General features: G+C 48.7%; 1 protein-coding gene across 3 annotated transcripts in view; it reads left to right on the top strand.

Moving 5' to 3' along the window:
• KCNN3 (potassium calcium-activated channel subfamily N member 3) overlaps positions 1-26,317 on the top strand; it is a 164,345-nt gene that overhangs the window by 76,819 nt on the left and 61,209 nt on the right. For all 3 annotated transcript variants that reach the window (XM_023213861.1, XM_023213863.1, XM_023213864.1), the window contains one exon: positions 22,344-22,762. In XM_023213861.1, coding sequence (XP_023069629.1) covers positions 22,344-22,762 — 419 coding nt within the window. The remainder of the gene's footprint in view (positions 1-22,343; positions 22,763-26,317) is intronic.

Below are 26,317 nucleotides of genomic sequence, written 5' to 3'. Positions count from 1 at the left end.
CCTCCCGAGTAACTGGGACTACGGGCGCCCACCACCTCGCCCAGCTAGTTTTTTGTATTTTTTAGTAGAGACGGAGTTTCACCGTGTTAGCCAGGATGGTTTTGATCTCCTGACCTCGTGATCTGCCCGTCTCAGCCTCCCAAAGTGCTGGGATTACAGGCTTGAGCCACCACGCCCGGCCTAGGTGGTTTATAACTTTTAAATAGGGTCTGTTAGTTCCCAAGCCTGGTGGCTTTGTCTCTAGACTGTATTGGGGTCTGCCACCCTCCCTTGCCCCCCACATCCCTCCCATCACCCCCTTTGCTTTAAGATACAGGGATGAAACTCCAGGTGTAAACTTTTCAGGGTCAGCCTCTTACCAAGGAACAGACATTTGGGTACCTTCCTAGCTAAGAGGAGGGGTGGTGCACAAGGTGGCTCTGGGCCTTTGCTGTAGGCAGAGAGAACCAGGCCACTGCTAGCTCTTCAACCCACTACTTCGTTTACAACTCTCTGACTTTGTATTCCCTGGTTTGCATGTCTGACACCTCACTTGGCTCATGATTTATTACAGCTTTTCAGTAGCCCGTTCTTTCTGGATTGACCTGTCCGTCTCCATTTGGAGTGGAAAGATTGGCTTCTAGGTGTTTGTGGTGAGAATATTCCTGAGTGCAATGGTTTGGGGTTAGGGGCCTCCTGCTCTTGGTACAGAACTGAGGACCACAACCAAAGGAACTCCTCTTTTTCTGGCTGGGAAATGAAAAGGGTGGGGAAATACACACTAGAAGTTGCCTGAGACCTGGCTGAAGGAGAGTGTGGATGCAGAAAAACTTTCTGTTTTACCAACACCTTCAGTGATAGAAAAAAAAAAAAAATCAAACTTCTGCCTGCACCACAGGCAAGGGAAAGCAGTTCAATGGAAACAGCATGAAAAGAGCTTTGGAGCCCATATAGGTCAATCCCCTGCTTCTGGGGTGGGCATTCTCTCCCACATGAATAGGTCCAGATTTCATTTTGAAAACATTTCCCTGGGGGGAATCTTCCCTCAACTTCTCTCTCTTTCCATCTCTACCCTTCTTCAAGGTTTGACAGTCTCTCTAACCAAAATCCCTCTTGCTGTAGTCAGAGCCTCTTAGGGACCAGTTAAACTGGAATAAGGGATGGCCATAACAAAACATGCAAATTCCCTTTCCTTTTAAAGAGAAATACGTCTCCTGGATATTACCTGAATAAACCCATCAGCTTGCTGTTACTGTTCTGGGATGATACTTGATGAGGATGGTTGCAGAAAGTCCTGTAAACATCTTCTGTACTCGGTATGGGGAGGGAAAGTCCCACCCATTTCCCGTGGAACATTCTGATTCCTGTTGTTGCTCTATATTTACAGAGTGGGCTCCATGAAGAGCCCACCACCTTCTGTCACTGGTGGAAAGGCTATTTAATATGATCCCAATTAGAGGGAGAAGGATCTGGGATGGTTGTTGAAACATGGCAAATGGGGGGGACCCGCAGGGAACGAACCACCCCAGGATGCCGCGTGACCACCTGACCCTCTGCAAAGCAGCATCGTGGCACTTTGTTCCCTTCCAAGGTTCCCACAGTGAGTGCCACCCATTTCTACCACAGCGGCAACAGGATTTATGCTTCCACTCACTCTCAGTTCTGAACTCTCTATGGCTTTGCCCCTCATTGGTCATAAAACAGGTGTCACCTGCCTCTCTGACTTGGCTTTTCTTGCAATTACATGGTTTCCTCTGCGATCTTCCTGGCCAGTGGAAGCAGAAGGATGCTTTTACAGACGGGGTATTATAGATGGGTTGGCAGATGAGGTGATTTCTGAGGGACTGGCACGATGCCCAAAGGAACGTGAGTCAGCTCTCAGAGGAGGCTTGGTTTTCCCTTCCAAATTCATACAAACAGCAGTGAAGTTTAAAAGATCCTCAAGTGGATTACAACCCCCATTCATTTGGCAGCAGAGGAGCACAACTGTCAAAAAGCCCAGGTACTTTAAGCCGTGGGAGAGGCACAGAGTCACTCTCAAGTTGGACAGGGCTTCAAGCTGTATCTAAAATTAACATCGGGGCCTTTTGTTCCCTTTCGAGGTTCCTTTGAGGAATGGGTGAAAGCCACCTCTTCTTGACCACAACAGTGACTGGATTTATTTTTGTCCTGTCTTCCTCCTCCCCATTCTCAGTTCTCGAGGCTTTTATTGTTTTTGGTTTTAGCCAGGCTTGGGCTGGTTGCTTACTCTCCGGTGTGCAGGGCTTCTGGAAGTGTTAGCCACAGCCAGCGGGAGGCAGCAGATCGCCCACCCCACCTGCTGAGCCCTCACGGGCAGACATCTGTTGAGCTCCTCCCCAGCACCAGCCGCAAGAATGTACTAGATGTGGTCCCTGCTCTGCAAGAGCTCTCAGTTTAGAGCAGTCTTTTTGGGAAAAAAAAAAAAAAAAAAAAGTGGTATGATACACGTAATATAAAATACCATCCTAACCTTTTTTTTTTTTTTTTTTTTTTGAGATGGAATCTCACTCTGTCACCCAGGCTGGAGTGCGGTGGTGCGATCTTGACTTGCTGCAACCTCTGCCTCCCAGGTTAAATCGATTCTCCTGCCTCAGCCTCGCTAGTAGCTAGGATTACAGGCATGCACGACCATGCCCAGCTAATTTTTGTATTTTAGTAGAGACGGGGTTTCACCATGCTGGCCAGGCTGCTCTCGAACTCCTGACCTCAGGTGATCCACCCACCTCGGCCTGCCAACGTGCTGGGGTTAGAGGCGTGAGTCACCTGGCCTCATCCTAACCATTTTTTTTTTTTTTTTTTTTTTTGAGACGGAGTCTTGCTCTGTCGCCCAGGCTGGAGTGCAGTGGCCGGATCTCAGCTCACTGCAAGCTCCGCCTCTCGGGTTTACGCCATTCTCCTGCCTCAGCCTCCCGAGTAGCTGGGACTACAGGCGCCTGCCACCTCGCCCGGCTCATTTTTTGTATTTTTAGTAGAGACGGGGTTTCACCGTGTTAGCCAAGATGGTCTCGATCTCCTGACCTCGTGATCCGCCTGTCTCGGCCTCCCAAAGTGCTGGGATTACAGGCTTGAGCCACCGCGCCCGGCAATCCTAACTATTTTTAAGTGTATAGTTCAGTGATGTTAAGTTTACTCACATTGATGTGCAAACAATCCCCAACTCTTGTCTCCTGCAAACCTGAAATTCTGTACAGTATATACATGGGGGATAGGTTCCAAGACCCCTGGTGGATGTCTAAAACTGCAGATAGTACTGAATCCTATAGAGAAAGATAGTCCCAGATTTAATGATGGTTTGACTTAAGATTTGTTGACTTTATGATGGTGTGAAAGCAATACACATTCAGCAGGAACTGTACTTTGAATTTTGAATTTTGATCTTTTCCTGGGCTAGTGGTATGTGGCATGATATTCTTTCGTGATGTTGGGCAGCAGCAGAGAGCCCTAGTCAGCCCTGTGATCACGAGGGTCAGCAACTAATACAGTACTCTACAGTTTACTGCGTTCAGTAAATCACATGAGATATTCAATGGTTTATTATAAAATAGGCTTTGTGATAGATGATTTTGCTCAAATGTAGGCTAATGTAAGTGTTCTGAGCACACAAGGCAGGCTAGGTTAAGCTGTGACATTTGGTAGGTTAGGTGTATTAAATGCATTTTCTACTTAAAATATTTTCAATTTACAATGGGTTTATCAGGCCGTGACCCATCATAAGCTAAGGGATATCTGTAATGCTGCAATGAACATGGGTGTGCAAATATCCCTCTTAATACTCTGCTTTTAAAAGCAAGTGTTCTTGGCCAGGCATGGTGGCTCATACCTGTAATCCCAACACTTTGGGAGGCCAAGGCGGTCACATCACCTGAGGTCAGGTGTTCGAGACCAGCCTGGCCAACATATAGTGAAGCCTCATTTCTCTACTAAAAAATACAAAAAATTAGCTGGGCGTGGTGGTGCATGCCTGTAGTCCCAGCCACTTGGGAAGCTGAGGCAGGAGAATTGCTTGAACCCAGGAGGCAGAGGTTGCAGTGAGCCAAGATCACACCACTGCACGCCTCCAGCCTGGGCGACAGAGCGAGACTCTGTCTCCCAAAAAAAAAAAAAAAAAAAAGACGACACAAAAAAGCAAGCGTTCTTAACCTGGGGCCCGTGAACTCCCAGAAACTAGCTGCAATACATGGTGTGTTCCCGTAAATGCTTCTTGTTCTAGGGAAAGCAAATTCATAGCTCACATCAGGTTTTCAGTGGGGTTAGGATGCCAGGAGGGCTCAGTCTAGAGAGTAACAAAAGCAGCACCCCCTTCAGAATCCCCCAAGGCCCCGCCTGTCCTGAGTGCCACCTGTCCGGTGGCAGGGCAGGGGTGAAGGAGCAAGTCATTCACATCTTGGTTCCCGTCCCAGCTGTGCCATTTACTACCTGGGTGATACTTGGCAGTTCAGCTGACGTCTTGGAGCCCTAGTCTTCAAATCTGTAAAATAGAAATAATGATAACATCTTCCTAGGATTGTTAGGAAGATTAAACTAGATTTAGCACAATGGTTAAAAGCATAATGTGGTAGGCTGAATCACAATGCCCCTCCCCCAATCATAATGCCCCAACCCCAACCATATTTTGGCACAGACCCTGCCAAAATATCCAGCTCCTAATCCCTGGATATCCTGGCAAAAGGGACTTTGCAGGATGTGGTTAAATGAAGGATCTTGAGATGAAGGGTTATCCAGGTGGGATCTAAATGTAATCACAACTGTTCTTGTGAAAAGGGAGGCAGAGGGAGATTTGACTACCGAAGAAGAAGCGGGATGAGTGATGGTGAAACAGGAGGCTGGAGTGGTGGGAGAAAAGGCTACAAGGCAGGGAAGGTAGGCCCCCTCTGGAAGCTGGAAAAGCAAGGAAATGGATTCCCCTGCCAGATCTTCTGGAAGGAGCCAGCTCTGCGGACAACCTCCATGTTAGTCTAATGAAACTGATTCCACACATCTGGCCTCCGGAGCTGTAATATAATAAATCTGTGTTGTTTTAAGTAATGTGTTACAGCAGCAATAAGAAAGGAATACACATGGACTCTGGGGCCAGACTGCCTGGGTTTGATCTGAGTAAACCACTTACCAGCTGTGTGACCTTGGGCATGTCATTTAATCTCTTCATGCCTCAGTTTCCTCATCTTTCAGTAATAAGGCCCACCACAAAAGGGCTGCTATGAGGAGTAAAGAAGCTAGTATTTCTAAGTCATTGAGAATAGCACCTGAAACCTAGTAAGCGCTGTGTAAGTATTTGTTAAATAAAGTAACTAAAAAGCACGCGAAGGTGGCTGGCTCACAGGAGGCTGTGGGGTGATGCGAGTGGATGCTGACGGGTTTGGCGGCATGGGCTGTGCTCCGTGAAGTCGGTTCAGGAAGGCAGGGGAGTATTTGGTGCCTCTCAGGAACACTGTGGTAGTCTTCGTTAAAATGAACCATAGATGCTTGAAGGAATGAACCCTTCATTGTCTGTTACATTGAATGCCTCACACCCTGCATTTCCCAGTGTTCCTTGAAATATTAATAGCTGTTACTTCAAAACAAGAGTCAAGGTCAAATAAGTTTGAGAAACTGCATTTCAAAGCCGACCAGTTTTCTTTTCTTTAGAAGTCTCAGAAGCTTTAATATGCTAATGAGCCTGATGAATCTCTGAGAAGCATTTTTTAAATATTTGGCCACTCAGCCACTTTGTATGGTGCTTCCAGCGTGGCCAGCACTCTGCAGAAGGCACCTCAGAGCAAGCCTGGATGCCTGTGGCTGCTACAGAGGTGTATGAAGGTGGGACAACCCGTCTGAGAGGCAGTGTCAGGGGCCTGTTTGCCTGACCTCAGAACTGACTAGAAAATGTAGCTGCTGCTGATCCTGTCATTCATATCCCAGACAGTCAGAAAGGGTTACCGACAGGCCCATCCATCCCTGTTTCCTTCAGGGCCAGTGGAGGCACCTAGACCCTGAGGCCCCAGACCCTACCGTGCCCCTCTCTTGCCTCCCTCCTGACCCAATCTGAGACCCTGAGGGCACCGTGGATGCCACAGCCCTCAGGTCTAAACTTCATCCCACTCCCTCCTCCAGCTGCCCCTTGGCTGCTTCTCAGGCTTAGGGATGTACCTACCAGCAGCCAGCATCAGCCTATGGGAGGACAGATGGAGAAAGAGGCAGTGTGGGCCCCGGAAGCAGGCCTGGGGCCTTTTTGGACAGGGGACTCTGGGGCTCTGGATATCCAAAGTGGGGTTTAGAAGGTGGAGGCAGACAAGGCCTCTCAGCCCTGTGGGCTTTCGGCTCCAGGGGGTGTGGTGTGACTTGAGGAGTGGTCAAGCAGGGCCCTGTAGTGTGGACCCAGAGCCAGAGCCCCAGGTGTCTGGATCCAGGGCAGTACCTGTGGGTATTGACCACACAGCAGTACAGACCTTGAATTGCAAATAGTGCCCCAGTCACCAAACTGGCCCTCTCCATAGCCATATCTTTGTTTGCTTCTGCGCATCTCTAGGAGACACGCAGTTCGAAGCTCCTGGTTCGTCAGGAACTTGCATCCTGATATCCACTGTACCCCACGGGGCTTGGCACTGTACCTGGCACGCTGAGGCCAGGTCCGCGGCGAGCTCTCACCAGCAGCAGTCACTGTGGCGATGGTGGCTGCCGCATGCCCTGGCCCTGGCCCCTCCCTCCCGAATGGAGGGAACAGTGGAGCAGGTTTCAGTTCTCAACCATGAGGAGGGCCACCACTTCCCACAGGGAGCCCAGGCCTCTGCCGTCAGTAGGGGAGCAGGGTGGGCCGCTGACTAATGCAGCTTTCAGTGCCTACGATGAGAATGCACATGGAGAGGTGGCCTTGAAATAAGTGCCTTTGTTTAATCTTCATGCCCTGGAACTATTTTTCACAAGGTGGTTTAGTTAGAGGGGCTATGGATCTGGTAATGAGGCTGGCCTTGGAGGGGGAGCCTTGTAAGAGGAGCTCAGCTATGAACACTTCTAGCAGGGCTGTGTTCATAAAATCCTGGGGTCCCCCGGGGGATTTGAAGCTCTACACAGAAAATTACAGGGCAGGAAAGGACCTGGCAATTATTTTTCCTCCAAGAATGGCCATGCTTAAAACATCACCATTAGGCGCCACAAGTGGCTTTCTCCAGGACAATTCTTTTAAAAAATACTTTATTGGGTTTTTTAAAAATTACAAAAGCAATATAGGCTTGTTTTAACACAGAGGTGTGTTGTAATTATCAAAAGGAAAAAAATCAATAGGTTCCCTGATTCCCATCTCCCTACGTCCCCAGTGGTACCAGTGTTAACAATTTAGTGTTTAGTTTAGCCAGAGGTGATTAACGCACCTTTTGTGTGTGCTTATACAAAAATGTACCAACATGCATACACATACATGGGCGTTTTTGGTTTTATGTGTTGGTGTTTGCTTTTTTAAAAAAGAGGAATCACACTATACCTATTATGCTGTAAGTTTCTCTTTTTACTTAGCAATATATCATGAACATTTTCTAAGTCAATACATATAGATCCACTTCATTTTTAAAAACAGCTACATAATGTTCCCCAGTATGAGTACCATAATGTATTCAGCTGTTTCCCCATTGATGTATATTCAAGTTTGTTTCTACGGTTTTTTTTTTTTTAAAGTATAATAAGCAGTTCTTTTAAAAATATTCTTTGATTTCTTTATCTTGTGCATATGTTGCAAAAGACTCTTTTGCCTTGGGAGAATTATAAAAATGATGAACAATGAAAATATTTCTTTGGAGTCACATCGATATAGTTTTGACACCTTAAGCCCTTTATGTATTGGTTTGGGCGGCCCATATTTCCTGGGTGCTGTGCCTGGCACTGTGGAGGACAGTGACCAAGGAGACGTCTGTCCTCAAGGACCCCTGCTTTGGTGAGGGTGCTGACAAGCAGGTGGACAGGAACACGGCTCAGATGGGAGAGCAAGCGGGAGCTTTTGGCCAGAATGGAAACTTAATAGATGAGAGTGTGGCCTGTTGATTTAAATCCTGTCTCTACCACTTAGCTGATATGAGGTCTGGGGGCAGTTCACTTTTCTTATGGGGCTATGGTGAGACTCAAAGAGTTAATGTAAAGAAAAGTGCTTAGGAGTCCAGGTGTGGTGGCTCATGCCTGTAATCCCAGCACTTTGGGAGGCCGAGGACGGCTGATCACATGAGGCTAGGAGTTTGAGACCAGTCTGGCCAACATTGCAAAACCCCGCCTCTACTAAAAATACAAAAATTAGCCAGGTGTGGTGGTGCACAGCTACTCGAGAGGCTGAGGCAGGAGAATTGCTTGAACCTAGGAGGCAGAGGTTGTAGTGAGCCATGATCGTACCACTGTACTCCAGCCTGGACAACAGAGTGAGACTCTTGTCTCAAAAAAAAAAGAAAAGAAAAAGAAACGTGCTCGGGACCCAGCCAGCAAGTTGGAAACACCAAATGGATTGTTGCTGTTTGAAGTGCTGCCCCCGCCACTGGGAGATCAGGAAAAGCTCCCCTTGAAGGGGTGACAGTGCAGCTGGCCCTTGAGAAGGAGTTGAAGGCCTTTTAGTCAGTCGGGGGAAAAACAAACACTCCCTGCCCACCACCAACACCTGGTCCTGACCTCAGTTCTTCAGCTCCCTAGGCTGTTCAAAGATCCAAAAACCTCTTTATTTTTAGTCACTAAAAATATCCCCTAAGCCAGGGTTAAAGAATTGCTCCCTGAGTGGTAAACAGGTGACTTAGAACCAATCAGGGCCCAGCAGCCCCTGCTGTTCCTCCCCTACCCCCAAACATTCAGCAGGATCCTTTCATGTGTCAAAAGGAAAGCAACTTACCAGAAACTTCCTGTTGAGAAAACGATTCCTCTTACCCCAGACTTAGCAGATGGACAGAAACCTTTGACTCCTGGATCTGCCAAGACACACAGAGAACCAGAAACACGTATTGGCCTGGCCTGGGATAGGCAAACATCCGGGTTCAGTCCAACAAGCCCTCCTAGTACAGCCTGGGGCAGCACACACAGTAGTCGAGAGAGTGAACTTTGGAGGCTGCCTGCCCCGGCTCTAGAGCCTAGGTCTGCCCCTTATTAACTGTATGATCTTTAGTAAATTACTTAATCTCTCCGAGCCTCAGTTTCCCTGTCTGTAAAATAGAAATAAGAATACCTATCTCAGAACACTGTTTTTTTTTTGTTTGTTTGTTTGTTTGTTTTTTGAGACGGAGTCTCGCTCTGTTGCCCAGGCTGGAGTGCAGTGGCCGGATCTCAGCTCACTGCAAGCTCTGCCTCCCGGGTTCACGCCATTCTCCTGCCTCAGCCTCCCGAGTAGCTGGGACTACAGGTGCCCGCCACCTCGCCCGGCTTGTTTGTTTTTGTATTTTTTTTTAGTAGAGACGGGGTTTCACCATGTTAGCCAGGATGGTCTCGATCTCCTGACCTCGTGATCCACCCGTCTCGGCCTCCCAAAGTGCTGGGATTACAGGCTTGAGCCACCGCGCCCGGCCTAGAACACTGTTAAGGACTAAATGAAATGGTGCCTGTAAGGTCTGGTCCCCTGAAACGCGGGCTAGCACTCCCCAGCTGTCTGGCCATCCTTCTCCAGCTGCCATTTGGGGATTGGCTCTGTGACAAGCAGGGGGCACAGGGCCGGGGGAATACTGGAGGAAGGCACTCAGGCCCACCTGGGAGTTGGAAGGGACCAGCTTAGACCTGTGGAAGGGAGGGACGCTTGATCTGGAGGTCTCTGGTGAAGAAGCTGAGAAGAGGGAGTGCTTGTACAGAAGATGGAGGGGCGCAAGCTCAGGGGTTACTGATAACTTGGTTTGGCTGGGATGAGACACCAGGTGTGGCAGGTGATGGGGATGGAGGGGCCAGCTGGTGCCAGGTGGGAAAAGGCCCTTTGGCCAAGTGCAGTTAGGAGGTTGGACAGTCTGCGTTGCCACTGAAAGGTTCTAGAGGGGGAGGTGACATGATTTGGTTTGTATTTTGGAACATTCGCTCTGGCAGCAAGGTAAAGATGGCTGGGGCGGGGCACATGATGAGACCGAGGTGTGGCCACTGCAACCCAAAGATTGACTGGGGACACTTGGCCTTACTGCTTCAAATAGAATTGGTTACAAACTCCCACCCCACACAGGAGGGGACCCAGTGTCTTTCCACTGGTCTCTGGGGGCTCGGAAACTTCCATTTCTCTCTTGACAGCTCATCTGATGCCAAACTCTATCTGCTGAATTCTCCACCTCTATCCTGTACTTAGTGACCCCTTTAGGCACCCTTCCTGTTCCCATTGCTCCTCGAGGGGCCCATGACCAAGGCCTCTAGGTTAGCTGACATTTCCATGGATCTGGAGCAAGGAGAAGGGGTGAGGTGGTGGTGGCACAACAAACGGGACAGTGCTGAACGCCACGTGCTCCTGATCTTACAGTCTCAGCACTGTCCCTGTCTCATGGGTGGTCAGCAGCAGTTAGTCCTCAGTGGACTCCGGCTTCCCCCTCTCATGGGACTGGCCCAAGGTGCTGCTTAGCCACCTGCCCTCTCCTTCCAGTCCCATGGCTCACAATCTCCCACCTCCAATGTTCCTGTTCATTTCTAGGACACATACATTAAGCCCTGTGTTGGTCTCCTCTGACCCCACCCCAACCCTATCCAGAGGAATCTTCTTCATTAGCAAACATGCTGGGGTGTGTAAGTGGGCTCCTAAACTAAGATGGTCTCTTCCTCACTAGGGACCCCATCACCAGGTCTCCATAGAGGCCTGTTCACTGGTGGGAAGAGGAGGAAGGGAAAGATGATAAATGGATATTCTATCTGTGGAAATGAAAGCTGTGGTCTTAGTTCCACAAACATAGCCCAGTCTAGATTGCAGGTAACAATGTGGGTTTCCAAGGTGGTGCAGACACCAGGGATGGAACCCAGTTTATTTTAATTGTATATTGATTCTCTGGTCAGCAAAGATTCTTCTGAGAATGAGCATTTAAAGTGTGGACTTGAATTTTCTTTTTTTTTTTTTGAGATGGAGTCTCGCTCTGTCACCCAAGCTAGAGTACAATGGCACAATCTCGGCTCACTGCAAGCTCTGCCTCCTGGGTTCAGGCCATTCTCCTGCCTCAGCCTCCTCAGTAGCTGGGACTACAGGTGCCCACCACCACTCCTGGCTAATTTTTTTGTATTTTTAGTAGAGACGGGTTTTCACCGTGTTAGCCAGGATGGTCTCGATCTCCTGACCTCGTGATCTGCCCGCCTCGGCCTCCCAAAGTGCTGGGATTACAGACATGAGCCACCGCGCCTGGCTGAGTTTTCTTTAGAAGACAACGTACACCCCAAACTGGCCAGCCCCCAAATAGAAGGCCTGCTTAGCAGGCTGGCAGGTGAAAGGGATTGGAAGGATTTGGAAGACATAGAATGCTGAAGGCCCCAGTCAATTGATTGAACCTCTCTTGGTTTGGGTTTCTTCATCTGCTAAATGGGCGTATTACTCCCTTACAGGGACATTATGAGATTGCAATGAAATGGTATGTGCAATGTCACCTGGCTTGGCCCACGGTCTGGCTTTTGGGTAATTTTGACACAAAAGGAAATAGCTATGAACTGAATTGTGTCTCCCCAAAACGCATTTGTTGAGGCCCTAACCTCCAGTGTAACTGCCTTGGAGATAGGGAGTTAAGGCCCTAACCTCCAATGTAACTGCCTTGGAGATAGGGTCTGTGGGAGGTAATTAAGTTTAAATAAGGTTAGAAGGATGGGGCCTAATCCTATAGCACTGAGGCTCTAGGAGAAGAGAAAAAGAGAGATCTCTCTCCATCTCTCTGCCATGTGAGGACACAGTGAGATGGCGGCCACCTGCAAGCCAGGAAGAGAGCCTGACTGTGTTGGCACCCTGATCTCAGACTTCCAGCCTCTAGCACTGTGAAAAAATACATTTCTGTTTTTTAAGTTACCCAGTCTATGGTATTTTGTTTTGGAGACCGGAACTGACTACCGCAGGTGCATATTTAACCTGTGGGCAGTCTGTCTTCAGAAAGTGGTGACATGGTGCACATGGCCCTGGTGGGAGTGGGTCTGTGGTCTCCTATCCTTTGATAAAGCTCATTCTGTGACCTCCAAGGTCCCAGTGATCTGGGTCCTGCTGCCTTCTTGGCCTCATCTGGTACCATCCCTCACTTCTTTTTCACACTGGTCTTCTTTCTTCTATCTCTGCAACTCTCTAAACTCCATCCTGCCTTGGGGTTTTTGCACATGGTTGTCCCCTCTGTAATGCATACCTTTGCAAGGCTCACTTTGGATTCAGAGAACCCCTCCATAGAGAGCCCTGTCCTGGCTGTCTGGGACTTCTCCCGTTTCCTTTGCCCTGTCTTATTCTCTTCCTGGCAGGTATCACTCTGTAAAATTAAATGGTTTACTGGTTTAATATCTGTTTTCCTCCCCTGAAATGTAAGCTCTGTGGGGACAGGGGCCTTATCTATTTGTCTTGCTATATCCCTAGAGCTTACCACGTCACATAATAGGGGCTCAACTCATACTCAATGAATGAATGAGTGAATAAGCTGATCAGGGCAAAGCTCCATACCTGTGCATCCAGCACCTCTTGAACCAGACCCCAAACACTTGATTTCCAGCATCACACCTTGTCTCTTATTACAACTAGAGACCAGCCGGTCCATCCAAAGGATTTCCAATCAAAGGGTTCTATGGAGAGCATGGGGTCCACTACAGAGATCTAGACTGGAGGAGGAGGTGAGTGAGTTGATCTTTGAATGTTCTTCTCTACCCTTTCAACTACAACAGCTCTGAATTTGTGTTTCCCATGTTGGGTGTGCATGAACAATCTTGTAAAAGAAATGGCCCCACAGCCTGGAGAAAATGGAAAACCACAAATTGCATCCAAGTCTTCACATTACACTGATGAATCTCAGGTCCAGAGACTTGCCACACACAGATGGCCAGAGGTGGGATGCTCTATCCCCAGTGGTGCCGTGGTCAGGGATCAAGAAATTCCTGCTATGTGAGTGAAAAATAATGGCTCCCTTAAATGCTGTAACTTGGCTTTCTTTCTCTGAGAACTGAGGACAGGGGAAAGGATTTATGATCACCACTGGTCTCTGTTAGTCCCAAACAAACTTCAGGCTCCGTAATGCCCATGGGTAGTCATTATATACTGCAATAGACCAAAAGCGAGCTCTGGTGAGGCACTCAGGAGAAGCCTGTCCTGGCCAGACCAAAGAGCCACTGTGGGACATCAGACGTGGCCCAGGGCGTGGGATGGTTTCAGATGAGGACAATTTCTTCTTAGATACAGAGCCGGGTAGCATGGACCCCTTCGCCCTAAGCATCTTGTTTATGGTAGAATCATAGACTTCCTGACAAGGCCCATTCACTGGCTGGCCTCTTTTAGAGCCACCTTTTTTCTACCTTTGCTTCCCACCCCCCACCTTCCTCCCTTTCTTCCTCTAGTTCCATGGAGCATTTCCTGACTGGAAATTTTACGAACCATTGCTGCAAATCCAGAAGTTCATTTCATCACTGGCAATCAGCTCCTGTCCTCAGGGAAACCTAATTAGGTACTACAGGACTTTTGATGTTGCTTCCATGGTAACCCCCCTAGTAATGGTGTACATGCAGAATATGTGCTCCAGGGTGTTTAAATTTATATATGTATATATATAAAATATAAAATATATTATATATATAAATAATATATCTTAAGAAAATCTGTAATTTTTTCCTCTTGCTTTGTTTCTGTGTATATTTTTTTAAATGATGGAAATTTTCCCTGAAGTTTTTTTCCCCACATAGAGGGAACAGTACACAAAAAGGCTTTTTCCATTTTCTCTCCTTTAATTTAGAGAAATTCATAGTTGTGCAAGAGTGAAAGTTTTTCAGTTTGGTCAGAAAGTGTCTAAGCAGGAATATGCTCTCCTCCCTGATAGCTGACAACATTTTAATGACAGATTTTGCTTAAATAAAAAATCAGAAAGGTCTCAAGCCTTTCAAAATAGAATGGGGGGAAAACGAGTGAATCCAATGAATGGACTCTAAACTTATCCTAAAAAAAAAAAAGAAAAAAGGCAAGCTTCCCTGCATGCCTACCCCTCTGCAGGAAGTGGGGGGAGGCCTCACAAGCCTGAAGCTCAGGCTGTGCCATGTGGCTGCTGGAGACACTGGGTAGTGTCCTTGTCTCCCTGTCAAGGAAACCTGTCCCAGGCCCTACAGATATTGCAGCTGAATGGCCCTGTCTCTGTGGTGAGCTGGCGATGACATCTTTGCTTGGTGAGACACTGCAACCAGGGAAAGCTCAGACCTGGACTCCCTGAGGTGCAGGTGACAAGGGAGAGGGCCTGTGACATGCCCACAGCTAAAAGCCAAAGGCTTCTGAAGAATCCCTGAATAACTAAAAGTGCTTTCTGTACTATCCGTCACTTGCCGTCCAAGGATGGAACGCCATGCTGACCTGTTCATTAGCTGCCAGCGAATCCGTTTAGCCTCAGCATTTGCCAACAAGGTCCACTGTTCCCAGACTCCCTGCTGTTTTTCTCCAGTGCCCCCCCATTAATTTCGTTTTGCCTTTGTTCCCTGATTCAGTCTACCAGCTGACTTCCTCAAATCCGAGAAAACACTTTGTATGCAAAACAAGTAAACTGCTTGCAAAATAACTTTTTAAATGCTCTGAGTTATTTGATATCTCAAATGATGCATCCATGGTGGGAGTGGGGATGGGGGAAGCTGGAATGGCCCTTGACCCTGATCTCCTCCCCATCCAGTAACCCAGTTGCTTGAGAAAGACTGGCCAGCAGATATAACCGAGTGGAGTGGGAAGGTGGGGACAGGTGAGGGTTCCTTCTAAGGCCTGTGGCATAAGAATCTAAAAGGAAAATGTTGGGCACGGTAGACACATGACCTGGCTTTTCTAGTATGTGCCAAATGTAAGAATTAGTTTTGTTATATATTAGTTTTGCGGCATAACAAAGCACCTCAAAACATAATGGCTTAAAATAAGAATTTAGGTCACATTTCTGTGGGTCAATCATTTGGGCTGGGCTCAGCTTGGTGGTTCTTCTGCTGGTCTTACCTCGGGTGAGCTTCTGTCATGTAGCTGGTCTAGGACGGCTTCTGATGGCTGGCAGCTGGTGCTGGCTGTAGGCTGGGCTGAAAGGGATAGTGACGCCATGTGTCTATAGTGAGCCTCACGGTGCTGGCATTTTTCAAACCTCTGCTGTATCACACTTTCTACCGTTCCACTGGCCAAAGCAAGGTACATGGCTAAATTCAGACTGAAGAGATTGAGAAATAGGCTGTACTGGCCAGGTGTGGTGGCTCACACCTGTAATCCCAGCACTTTGGGAGGCCGAGGTGGGCAGATCACTGGAGGTGAGGAGTTCAAGAGCAGCCTGGCCAACATGGTGAAACCCCATCTCTACTAAAATACAAACATTAGCCAAATGTGGTTGTGGGTGCCTGTTATTGCAGCTACTCAGGAGGCTGAGGCAGGAGAATCGCTTGAACCCAGGAGGCAGATGGCGCCATTGCACTCTAGCCTGGTTGACAAGAGCGGAACTGTCTCAAAAAAAAGAGAGAGAGAAATAGGCTGTACTTCTTGACTGGAAGAGAGGCAAAGTCACATGTACAGAAGTAAGTGAATGGGATGGGAGGAATTTGTGGCCATTTCTGCAAGCTGCCCCCTCCGGTGTGTCTGATGCATGCCTTTTAGGCACTGCTGAAGCCCTGTCTAGCCCAAGAAGCTTTTCAAATTGCATCCGAATCATGCATGTCTTTTGCTAGAGCTACTTGAGATTGTGAACTGATTCATGGGACATGTGTTTGATTCATATTTATATACCCACAGTAGCCTAACTTTGTTGATTCTTTTTTTTTTTTTTTTTTGAGACAGAGTCTCACTCTGTCACCCAAGCTGGAGTGCAGTGGCTGGATCTCAGCTCACTGCAAGCTCCCCCTCCCGGGTTTACGCCATTCTCCTGCCTCAGCCTCCCAAGTAGCTGGGACTACAGGCACCCGCCACCTTGCCCAGCTAGTTTTTTGTATTTTTTATTAGAGACGGGGTTTCACCAGGTTAGCTAGGATGGTCTCGATCTCCTGACCTTGTGATCTGCCCGTCTCAGCCTCCCAAAGTGCTGGGATTACAGGCTTGAGCCACTGCGCCTGGCGTTGATTCTTAATAATTATTATACTGAACTGAGTTGAGTTAGTTCTCCTTTTTCTCTAATTACAAGCTCCTTAAAGGAAAGTTTAGAATCACTATTGCATACAGTCTCTCTCCCAGAGCTCTCAGAATTATACTAACAGCTGAAAAATCCTACAAGTCCTCAGAACCACCAGTTAAGTGGTAGAGGGATTAGGCCTAGAGCCACCTCTGGACAGAGCAACTATCTGAGGAAAGAGTGGAACTTTCAGGAGACCAGAGACTGTGGTACTGACACATTACATCTTCAGGCCAGTTGCACCCTCAATGAGTGAAATCACTTTTTTAGGCTTAGGAGGCAGAAAGATTCAGTGACTCGGAGAATGTGGCTTTCCTTTCCCCATTCAGGGAGGCCAACACGCGAGGAGCAAACCCACGTCTGCTCAGGAAGGGACTTGTTCATCAGCCCTGGGTCTCTGTGGCTTCTCCTGCTCTGGAACAGCCCAGAACAGACCACTCGAGGGCCCACAGTGCTGCCTGCCCCATGCCACATTGTGTCCACATCACCTCAGTACTTTTCCAGAATCTGTCAGAGGCCAACAGTCAAGCTGGTCTAGAATCAGGGCTGGATGACTGAGACTGAGCCCTACTGGAAGATAGTCCTTTGTGGAGCCACATACACACTCCTCCTGTCCTTCTGGTCCAGCGCTACTCAATATCCTGGTTTCAGACTTGCTCTAGAACTTTCTAAGGCTTGGAGGTCACCTGGGACAGTTTATTCCAGGTTGAACCACCCTTTGGGAATAAGAGGGTGTCCCTTCCCATGGTGTGAGATGAATTGTCAAGTCCTTTGTGAGTCACAGGCTTAGGAATGGATTTTCAAAAGGAATTTCCATTCTGGGTGGTTAACAAGGGCCACAGGCAATCTGTCCTTTTCTTCATATGACACAGTCATCCGCCTACACACCTTTTATTCACCAAAATTCTACTGACTGCCTACTCTGTGCCAGGCAACGTCTCAGGCATGGGAGTGGGGTGAGATGAGCCAGGCATGGTTCCTGTCCCTGGAGAGCTCAGGTGCACTGAGAACACAGATGAGGCGGGAGTCGTCAGTAAGAGGGTCTATGTAGAACCACAGAATTATGGCTTCTTAGAGCAGGAGGTACCTTGGGGATTGGCTAGTCTATTCCCTCATTCCTCAGAGGAGGAAGCTGAGCCCAAGAGAGGGAAGATTAGTCCAGGGGCACACAGTATGTGGGAGTTATTAATTCACTAAACAAGCATTTATTGAACACCTACTAAGTGCTAAGATCTGTGCTAGGCTCTGGAGATGCCACAGGGAACAAGGAAGACACAGCCCTTGTCTCTTTGGAGCTCCAACTGTGACTGGTGGCGGGGGGGGGGGGGTCCCAATCCCGGTTACATTTTAGACTCACCTTGGAGCCTTAAGAAGAACCCCCGTGCCAGGGCTCCACCCCCAGAGATTCTGATTTACTTGGCCTGGGGTGGGCCTGGGCATGGGTATTTTTGAACAAGCTCTCCAAGTTATTCTAATGTGCAATGTGAGTAGGTTGAGAACCACGTCTAAGGGGTGAGACAGCAAAAATCTCACAAACGCAAATCAGTAATTGGGATTGTGCTTTGTTAGGAATGAATGGGATGCAGAGTGAGGAACCAGCGGAGGGTTATCTGCTACTTGCTCTGAAACAGGAGGGAGCGAGACCACACTTGGAGAACTGTGATCCCAGGGGTCAGAAGGAAGGAAGCATACAGTGTCCTCATGTGGGACAGCAATGGGATCTTCTGGGACACGTCCCACCCTGCAGATGCAGAAAACCCTGCAGTGGAGCCCTGTCTAGCAGAGGCTTTTAACCTGCAGCCTGAAAACTCCCCCTACCGCCTACTCAAAACACCGCCTCTTTACACACACTGTTTATGAGTGCCCCCCAGGCCCTCCAGCTTAAAAATCCCTCACATTTTTAGAGCACTTAGTAAAGCACTGTCGGACTTATTTATTTATTTATTTTGAGACTGTCTTGCTCTGTTGCCCAGACTGGAGTGCAGTGGCGCCATCTTGGCTCACTGCAAGCTCTGCCTTCCGGGTTCAAGCGATTTTCCTGCCTCAGCCTCCCGAGTAGCTGGGACTACAGGCGCCCGCCACCGCGCCTGGCTAATTTTTTTGTGTTTTAGTAGAGACAGTTTCACTGTGTTGCCCAGGCTGTTTGCGAACTGCTGAGCTCAGGCAATCTGCCTGCCTTGGCCTCCCAAAGTGCTGGGATTACAGGCGTGAGCCACTGCGTGGGCCACCAACCCCAGCCACCAACTTTTTATCTGTATTATTGGATCCTAACACTAACCTCATGAGGCAGGCAGGGCCAAGGTCAATGTTCCCCTGTTGGAGATGTGGAAACAAGCTCGGAAAAGTCACGCATGGCCTGAGATCACATGGCTAATACCTGGATGTGGAGGACTTCAGGCTAGCTCTCTGGCCTCCAGCTCCACTACCCCATGTGGCCCCCACCTTCCCTGCACCAGCAAGCTGCAATTGAGGCAGGGCACCTGAGAGGCAGCTGGGGACCAGCACCCTCCCATCATGCTGGGCAGAGCTGCTGGTGTGTTCTCCCCTTCAGCTGTGACGGCTTACAATCCCGCTCCTCATCAGGCAATCAAAGGAATCTGTTACTTGTTGCTTCCCTTCCTGCCCAGAGTGAACCCAGTTACTATAGTAACCAGATGCAATTCTTTATTACAGAGTAGATGGTTTTAATTTTGCATTTGAAGAATCTGGCCAGGCAGTCACGTTGCCATGGCTTGGCCTGTCGGGCGGCAGTTAGAAGCAGAGGGAACCCTTTGAACAGCCATTAGGGCTTTCCAATTGCTGGGGGAAACCTGTGTCTGGAAAAACCCAGGCTCAGCTGCACTGGGGAAGGAGGAGGGTGAGTCTCCAGCTGGTGCTGTGCTGGGTACTGTCTCCTGTTCAGAGATGACAGCTCCCTGATTAGAGCCACCAGGTGAGCCTCTCAGCCAGTTGCTCCCACAGTCCCCTCTAGTTTCCCTTCAGGACCCTTATGGGTGGGTGGGTGGGGGGCTGCTTGTAGGGCCGTCAACATATGTTTGTTGAATGAATGAATGAATGAACAAATGATCCTTTGTAGTTTATTAAGCCCTGTCAACCCATTGTCTCCTCTGCTCTCCATTATGGCTTTGTAAGGGTACACAGCAGGGAGAAAGAGAAACTGAGGCTCAGCAAGGTGAGAGACTTGCCTCCTAGTGCTGCCTCCCCCGCCCCATGCCTCTCAGGGCCCACTGAATTGCCTGGTAGGTTCCCCTTGCTGCTGAAACATATCACAGGTAGATGCTAAAAGCAAGGCAAGCATCGCCCGCCCACCCCACACCAGGCCTGGTACCATAGGTCCTCTCCTGGGTCCTCGGTTCCTGCTGAACTAAGGAAGGCAGCAAAATGGGGAGAGAAAGAAAACTTTGAAACAGGGCAGAAGCTTCCTTCGGCCCAGACCATCAAGGAGACAGTTGGATGGACAGAATAAAGAGCCCTTCATTCCCTGATCTCCCTGTGCAAGGGAGGAAAGGAAGGCTTCACTTGGCTTTCAGCCAGACCCCACAAATCCATGCTGATCCAATCTCTCTGTTACTCTTTCTGTACTGAGGGTGTATTTCCAGGTTAAGTAAAACCTCCACCCAACCCTGGCCTCAACATTAATTTCTCCTAACCCAGGCTAGTTTCTTCCAGCCTTGCAGCTCAGGCCTTCCCAGGATGCATGCGTGGGCTGCTCTCCTGGCCAGGAGGTGCTGGTGTTGGTGCCCTTCATCCTGAACTCATGTTAGGCCACAGGACCCTGCCTGTCTCCTGTTTAAAGACAAACATAAGCAGCTTTGGAGAGCAGCAGCTCTCTGTGGCTATCGGTGGAGCAGGCAGCATATGAGGCTGGAGTCTTGAGTGGGATGTGTTTGTGGATGAGCTGGGACAGGCATCAGCCAGATCTGCCGGAGGGCCAAGGGCCCAGTAGAGAGAGGGCATAGTGTGATGATAAACACTCCACTACCTCCCAGAAGTGAGGTGCCTGCACAGGAGGCCCACACCGAACATATGCGCGGATCTCAGGCCTCACCCTCCAAGAATCAAATCATCTGAGCTGGATGAGACCTTAGAGGCTTCTCATTTCAGTCTCAGATGAAGACTGAGGCCACAGAGGGGAAGGATGTGAACTCCGTTTCACAGTCATCAAACATGGTGGGACTCCATAGTGGGACTTACCCGAAGACAAAGGCTGGGCACACAGCTGGTGCTCAGTCAATTCTTGTGTGAACAGCCATCCTCATGAGGTGACAGCAGGAAGCATCTTCGTGAAAGGTTAGGGCTAGAAGGAAGCTTAGACATCACTGAGTCCAACTGTCATTTGACAGAAAGACAGACCAGATCCATTAATAATGCTAAAACTAAGAATAGCTAATAGTTACATAGCATGCTGGGTGCTAGGCAGGATTCCATGCATGCTGCATATACGAACCCACTGCAGCCTCACAGCGGCCTCTGTGCAGCAGCTATTATCATCATCCCCAGATGAGGTCACTGAGGCACAGGGCGGTTCGGTAACTTGCCCAAGATCGTGGAGCCAGTAGTGTTAGGATCAGGCAGTCCGGCTCCAGAGTCCGTGCCGTGAACACTTCACTGCACTGTCTGAGAGCACAGTGCTACCAGCAAACACTTGTGCTCCCTTCTCTGAGTGGGGAGAAGGAATCTGTGCCAGCCCTTGTGAGTTCACTCATGCAGGAAACATGCCTTTTTCATCTTCGCATCCCCTTCCAGGGCTCAGCTCAGGTCTGGCAGGGGCTCAGGGATGTGTTTTTAATACAAATGAGTTGATCTTTCTCACCATCGTGAAACAGCCAATTTGGCACCTGTGTGCTGGAAGGGACCTTGGGAAGCGGCTCAATATAGAACACTTGTGGTCAGCAAAAAGGAGGGGGTGGTTCCCACACACCAAGCAGTTCTCCAGTGGCCACTGGCTGAGTGTCCTGCAATATAACTCAACCCTGACTGTCTGCCTGGAGTTAGTGTTGGCTCCCATGGGTTAAGGGCTCAGTCCCACCACATTGACCCCACTTGTGATGCCAGTCACCAGCCCCAGGCTGTTCTACCTGAGCCTCTGACCAAGTGGCTATAAATCAGGGGTTCCCAGGACGCCCTTCTCGGGTTTTCATTAATTTTCTAGAGCAGCTCACTGAACTCACATTTACTGGTTTATTATAAAGGACCTTACAAAGGATTCAGATGAGCAGCCATATGGGAGCGAAGCAAAGGGCAGGGCACATGGGAAGGGGTGGAGCTTCCATGCCCTCTCTGGGCACGGAACCCTCCACGTGTCCAGGGACCTCCATGTGTCCAGCTATCTGGAAGCTCATCGAAACACAAAGAGGGGAATGACAGACACTGAGGGTGGAGAGCGGGAGGGAGAGGATCAGAAAAAATAACTATTGGGTAGTACCTGAGTGACAAAATCATCTGTACAACAAGCCTCTGTAACACAAGTTTACCTATATAGCAAATCTGCATATGTACCCCTGAACCTAAAATAAAAGTTAAAACACACACACACAGTCTTTTTGGGATTTTAGGGAGGTTTCATCACACAGACATAATTGATGACATCATTGGCCATTGGTGATCAACTCAACCTTCGGGCCCCTCTTCCCTCCCAGGAGGTGGTGGGGTGGGGCTGAAATTTCCATCCCTCTCATCACCAGATTGGTTCCCCTGGCAACCAGCACCCATCCTGAGGCTACCCTGGATCCCCACCTCCCACCCCAGCCACTAGTCATCTCATTAGCATACAAAAGACACTTATCACTTTGGAAATTCCTAAGGTTTTAGGAACTGTGCCTAAACCAGGATAAAGACCAATTATATGATTTCTTATTATAAATCACTATATCTCAGGAAGTGATTTGCAGAGGACGAAAGTGAGGCCTAGAGAATCAAAGTGTCTTAGCCAGGGCCTCCCAGCCAGACCTGAATCCAGGTCTCCCTACTCCCCATCCAGGGCTCTTGCCACACAGCAAGGCCCCTAAAGAGCAGGCTGAGGTGGTCAGGCTGACCTGAGCCCAGGAGCCTGCCCCAGCCTGCCCCACCTGTCCTGTCTGGGCCCTGCTGTGTGCTTCCTGGTCCTGGCCACACTAATGGACTCTCTGCCCCCACCAGCTCTTCGTGATCGACAATGGCGCGGATGACTGGCGGATAGCCATGACCTACGAGCGCATCCTCTACATCAGCCTGGAGATGCTGGTGTGCGCCATCCACCCCATTCCTGGCGAGTACAAGTTCTTCTGGACGGCGCGCCTGGCCTTCTCCTACACACCTTCCCGGGCGGAGGCCGATGTGGACATCATCCTGTCTATCCCCATGTTCCTGCGCCTGTACCTGATCGCCCGAGTCATGCTGCTGCACAGCAAGCTCTTCACCGATGCCTCGTCCCGCAGCATCGGGGCGCTCAACAAGATCAACTTCAACACCCGCTTCGTCATGAAGACGCTCATGACCATCTGCCCTGGCACTGTGCTGCTCGTGTTCAGCATCTCTCTGTGGATCATTGCTGCCTGGACTGTCCGTGTCTGCGAAAGGTATTCCACCTGGGGCCTTCTGAATGCAGAGTCTGTGCTGGGACAGGGAAGGGAGGAGGAGCAGGGGTGCCAGGAGGTATGTGGTCTGATGGAGGAGACAGGCATATACCCAGACACCTGAAAGGAGACAATGGGAAAGAGGGGAGTGCTGAGTTGGGGTTGAGTATGAGCTGTAATTGCAGCTTTGGAACCAAGGTAAGGTGGGAAAAAGGCACAGAATTTTCCTGATTTTCCGTTGCTTCTTTGCAAACCAATATATCATTCTGGTTACATCAGTAACTCACATATAACACATTGCAATTTCTTCCTCTTGGGTATTAATAATGCTTATTAGCATTTTAAAGGCTCTGAGAAGTCCTGCAGTAATGAAACCATTTATTTTTGTTTAGTTCAGACTTTCTCAATTGTATTTGCCCTCAAACCCTTTTTATTATAAAGCACTATTGGTACCTTGCTACTCAAAGTTTGGTTCACAGACCAGCAACAGTGGCATCACTGGGAACTTGTTAGAACAATTCCCAGAATCTCAGGCCTTAGCCCTGAATGACTGAATTAGAATTTACATTTAACAAGGTCACCTGGTGATTCATATGCACCTTAGTTTGAGAAGCACTGTACCTGATGGAACACACTTTGGGAAACGTTGTTTTAGGAGGCTGGTGGTTGGGAGTCATTCAGAGAAGCTACTCATGAGATAGAAGGGAGATGTGTCCTGATAGAGATCCAGGGCTGTAGAACAAAATGCCAACTCCTTGGAACAGCCATCATCAAGGCTCAAGGGCAGGACTGAGACCACCTCCTTCCACCACCCTTGAGCTGCCTTTCATGACTCTTCTCCCGTGCAAGGGGTCCTGGATATTCATCTTATTTATTTATTTATTTATTTAAGATGGAGTCTCGTCCTCTCACCCAGGCTGGAGTGCAGTGGCACAGTCTCTGCTCACTGCAATCTCTGCCTCCCAGCTTCAAGCAATTCTCCTGCCTCAGCTTCCCATGTAGCTGGGATTACAGGCATACACCACCATGCTAGGCTAATTTTTGTATTTTTGGTGGAGATGGGGTTTCACCATGTTGGTCAGGCTGGTCTTGAACTCCTGGCTTCAAGTGTTCCTCCTACCTTGGCCTCCCAAAATTCTGGGATTACAGGCGTAAGCCACTGCACCCAGCCCTGGATATTCATTTTAATCTGATTTGATATGTGGAGCCCAAATCTAGGTTAGAAACCGTGATTCTTGCCCCTAAGTAGCTGTGAGACCTGGGGCAAGTTACTTAACCTCTCTGGAATACAGTTTCCTCATTTTAAATTGAGGATCACTTGAAATAGAACGAAGCTATGTTTACTTGAGAGAGATTATTTTCAGTATTCAGTTGGGAGGTATGGTGAAGCAGCCTGTGTAATTTACACAGATCCTGGTAGTCATCCTTAATTCGTCAACACTTACAATTATATTGCCAAACCTTCCATGCACCAGTGTCCTAGCAGAGATCAAACAAGACAAAGAAGTCTGGGGAAGAGTTAGCCTAAACACACCCCACATGGGTACCTTGAACCATATCTCCTACCTATTTTTGAGACGTTCTGTTTGCAGATATTTCTTTCAGCGTTTTGGCCAGCAGACACACGGTCAAACTGAGAGGGCATTCTGCTGCCGCAGAACAAGGGTTCAGGCTCCAGGATGCAGGTTCAGGCTGTGAGAGCCAGTGCAGTGTTGGAAGACCTTTCTCACACACAGAGCCTCAGGGACACACCATGCTCACCTATTCAGAACCTCGCCATTACTCAGCAGCTGACATTGCAACATCCGCTCTGAGTGGGACCACACTGCACGGGGCTTCATGAGCCTTCTCCGGTAAGCAGACACTCTTTGCCCAATAGAGAAAGCATGTGCTTGGGTTCCGACCCCAAACTCCTCATGGTACTGTTAGCTGAGCAACATTGTGCTGGTCGCTTCACGTCTCTGGACCTCAATTTTCTCATCTGAAAGCTGGATACAGGATTTACTGTTAGAGTCAAACAAGGTAGTATATACACACGGTGTATTGCGATCCAGTGATGGTGAAAATTAATAATAATAGTGTAGATCCCTTGATAACTCTTGGGAATTTTGTGCTGCCTTCTTGTAATTAGAACAGCCCAACTTCTACCATACATTGGCCTATATTCTTCCTGTTTTCCTTTCTAAATGATGGAAGCCACATTGTCTATCAACAATAGTAATTGAATTTGCGTAGCCCTTTAAGCTATTTGAAGTCTTTCACGTCCTCGGATGATCCCTGGCATGTACTTCAGATGAGCAAACAGGCTGAACATGCAACAAAGTACCTGCAAGTGAGTTTCATAATTTATTGAACCTGTCACAAGAAGGGGTGACTATTTTTCACTGGAAAATAAACTTGTTTTAAAGAATGTAGTTTGCAAAGTACTTAGATGATGCATCTCATTTGATATTGCATGGCCTTCCATAACTTCCAAGCTGAGGCTGGGTTAGCCTGGCCCCTGGTGGGCCACTAGGTCTCTCTCTCTCTTTCTACAGACATGGGTCACAAGCCCCCGCTAAGACCAAGGCACGGAGGATCAATGAGCAAATCGGAAATTCTCTGAAAGTTCCCTTCTCTTGCAAAAAGGCCATTTGAACAAAGACTTAGGTATAACATGAGGTGTATTACAACATGGTAGATGTTATTGTTGCTCCCCTGTGCTAGTTCTGTGTAAAATCCATCTGCCATCCCAGCTTACCCTCACAATAGATCTATGAGAGAGGTACCTTGCCTGAGGGAAGGAGAGCCCAGGTCCTGGAGGGGCATCTGGGTGAAGCAACATGTCATTCACTACATGGATGTGTTTGAATTGGACTTGAAGGCTCATGGTAGAATTGAGGAAACTGATAGAAAGTAACTGGCCCCGAGGTCACAGAGCTGTTAATAGTAAGCATGGAGCCAGAATCTGGACTCGTTTCTGACTCTGAACTTCCGTGTGTGTCACCAACACAGGTTGAATCCTGCACATACGAGGAAATCGTGGCCTCAACTCTCCTGGCAACTTTCCCAATCTCAGAGTCTCAAGGCCACTGAGAGTGACATGTGAATCCCAGTCTTGCTGTTTTCCCTGCCTCCGCTGCCTATGGTCTTGACCATGTTATCATACTTAAGCCTCCCGGGCTGCCTTCATATCCAGTTCAAACACATCCATGTAGTGGATGATATATTGCTTCACTCGGATGCCCCTCCAGGACCTGGGCTCTCATTCCCTTAGCTGGGGTTGTGACTGAGTCCCTCTCTTAAAGTCAAGCCCCTTGGCTGGGAGCAGCAAGCTCCCGAGGGGATTTGTCAGTATGGGAGTTCAAAGGCCCAACCCCGACTGCTTCTAGTAGGACACTCAGTCGGGCTCCAGGGTCCCTGAGGGATCGCCTAAGGCCTCTGTTACCACTGCACCTGGGAGCTTCCCCTACACCCCAGAGGTATTGATCCTGAGAGCAGCCCCAATCAAACTCCCACCCCCAAATCTCAGCAGCTCACAGACTCTGTCCCAGGAATCTGCCCTATTAATATATTGTT

This window comes from Piliocolobus tephrosceles, chromosome 1, assembly GCF_002776525.5.
Source record: "Piliocolobus tephrosceles isolate RC106 chromosome 1, ASM277652v3, whole genome shotgun sequence".
NCBI lineage: Eukaryota > Metazoa > Chordata > Mammalia > Primates > Cercopithecidae > Piliocolobus > Piliocolobus tephrosceles.
This window is presented reverse-complemented; position numbering and strand designations above follow the sequence as displayed.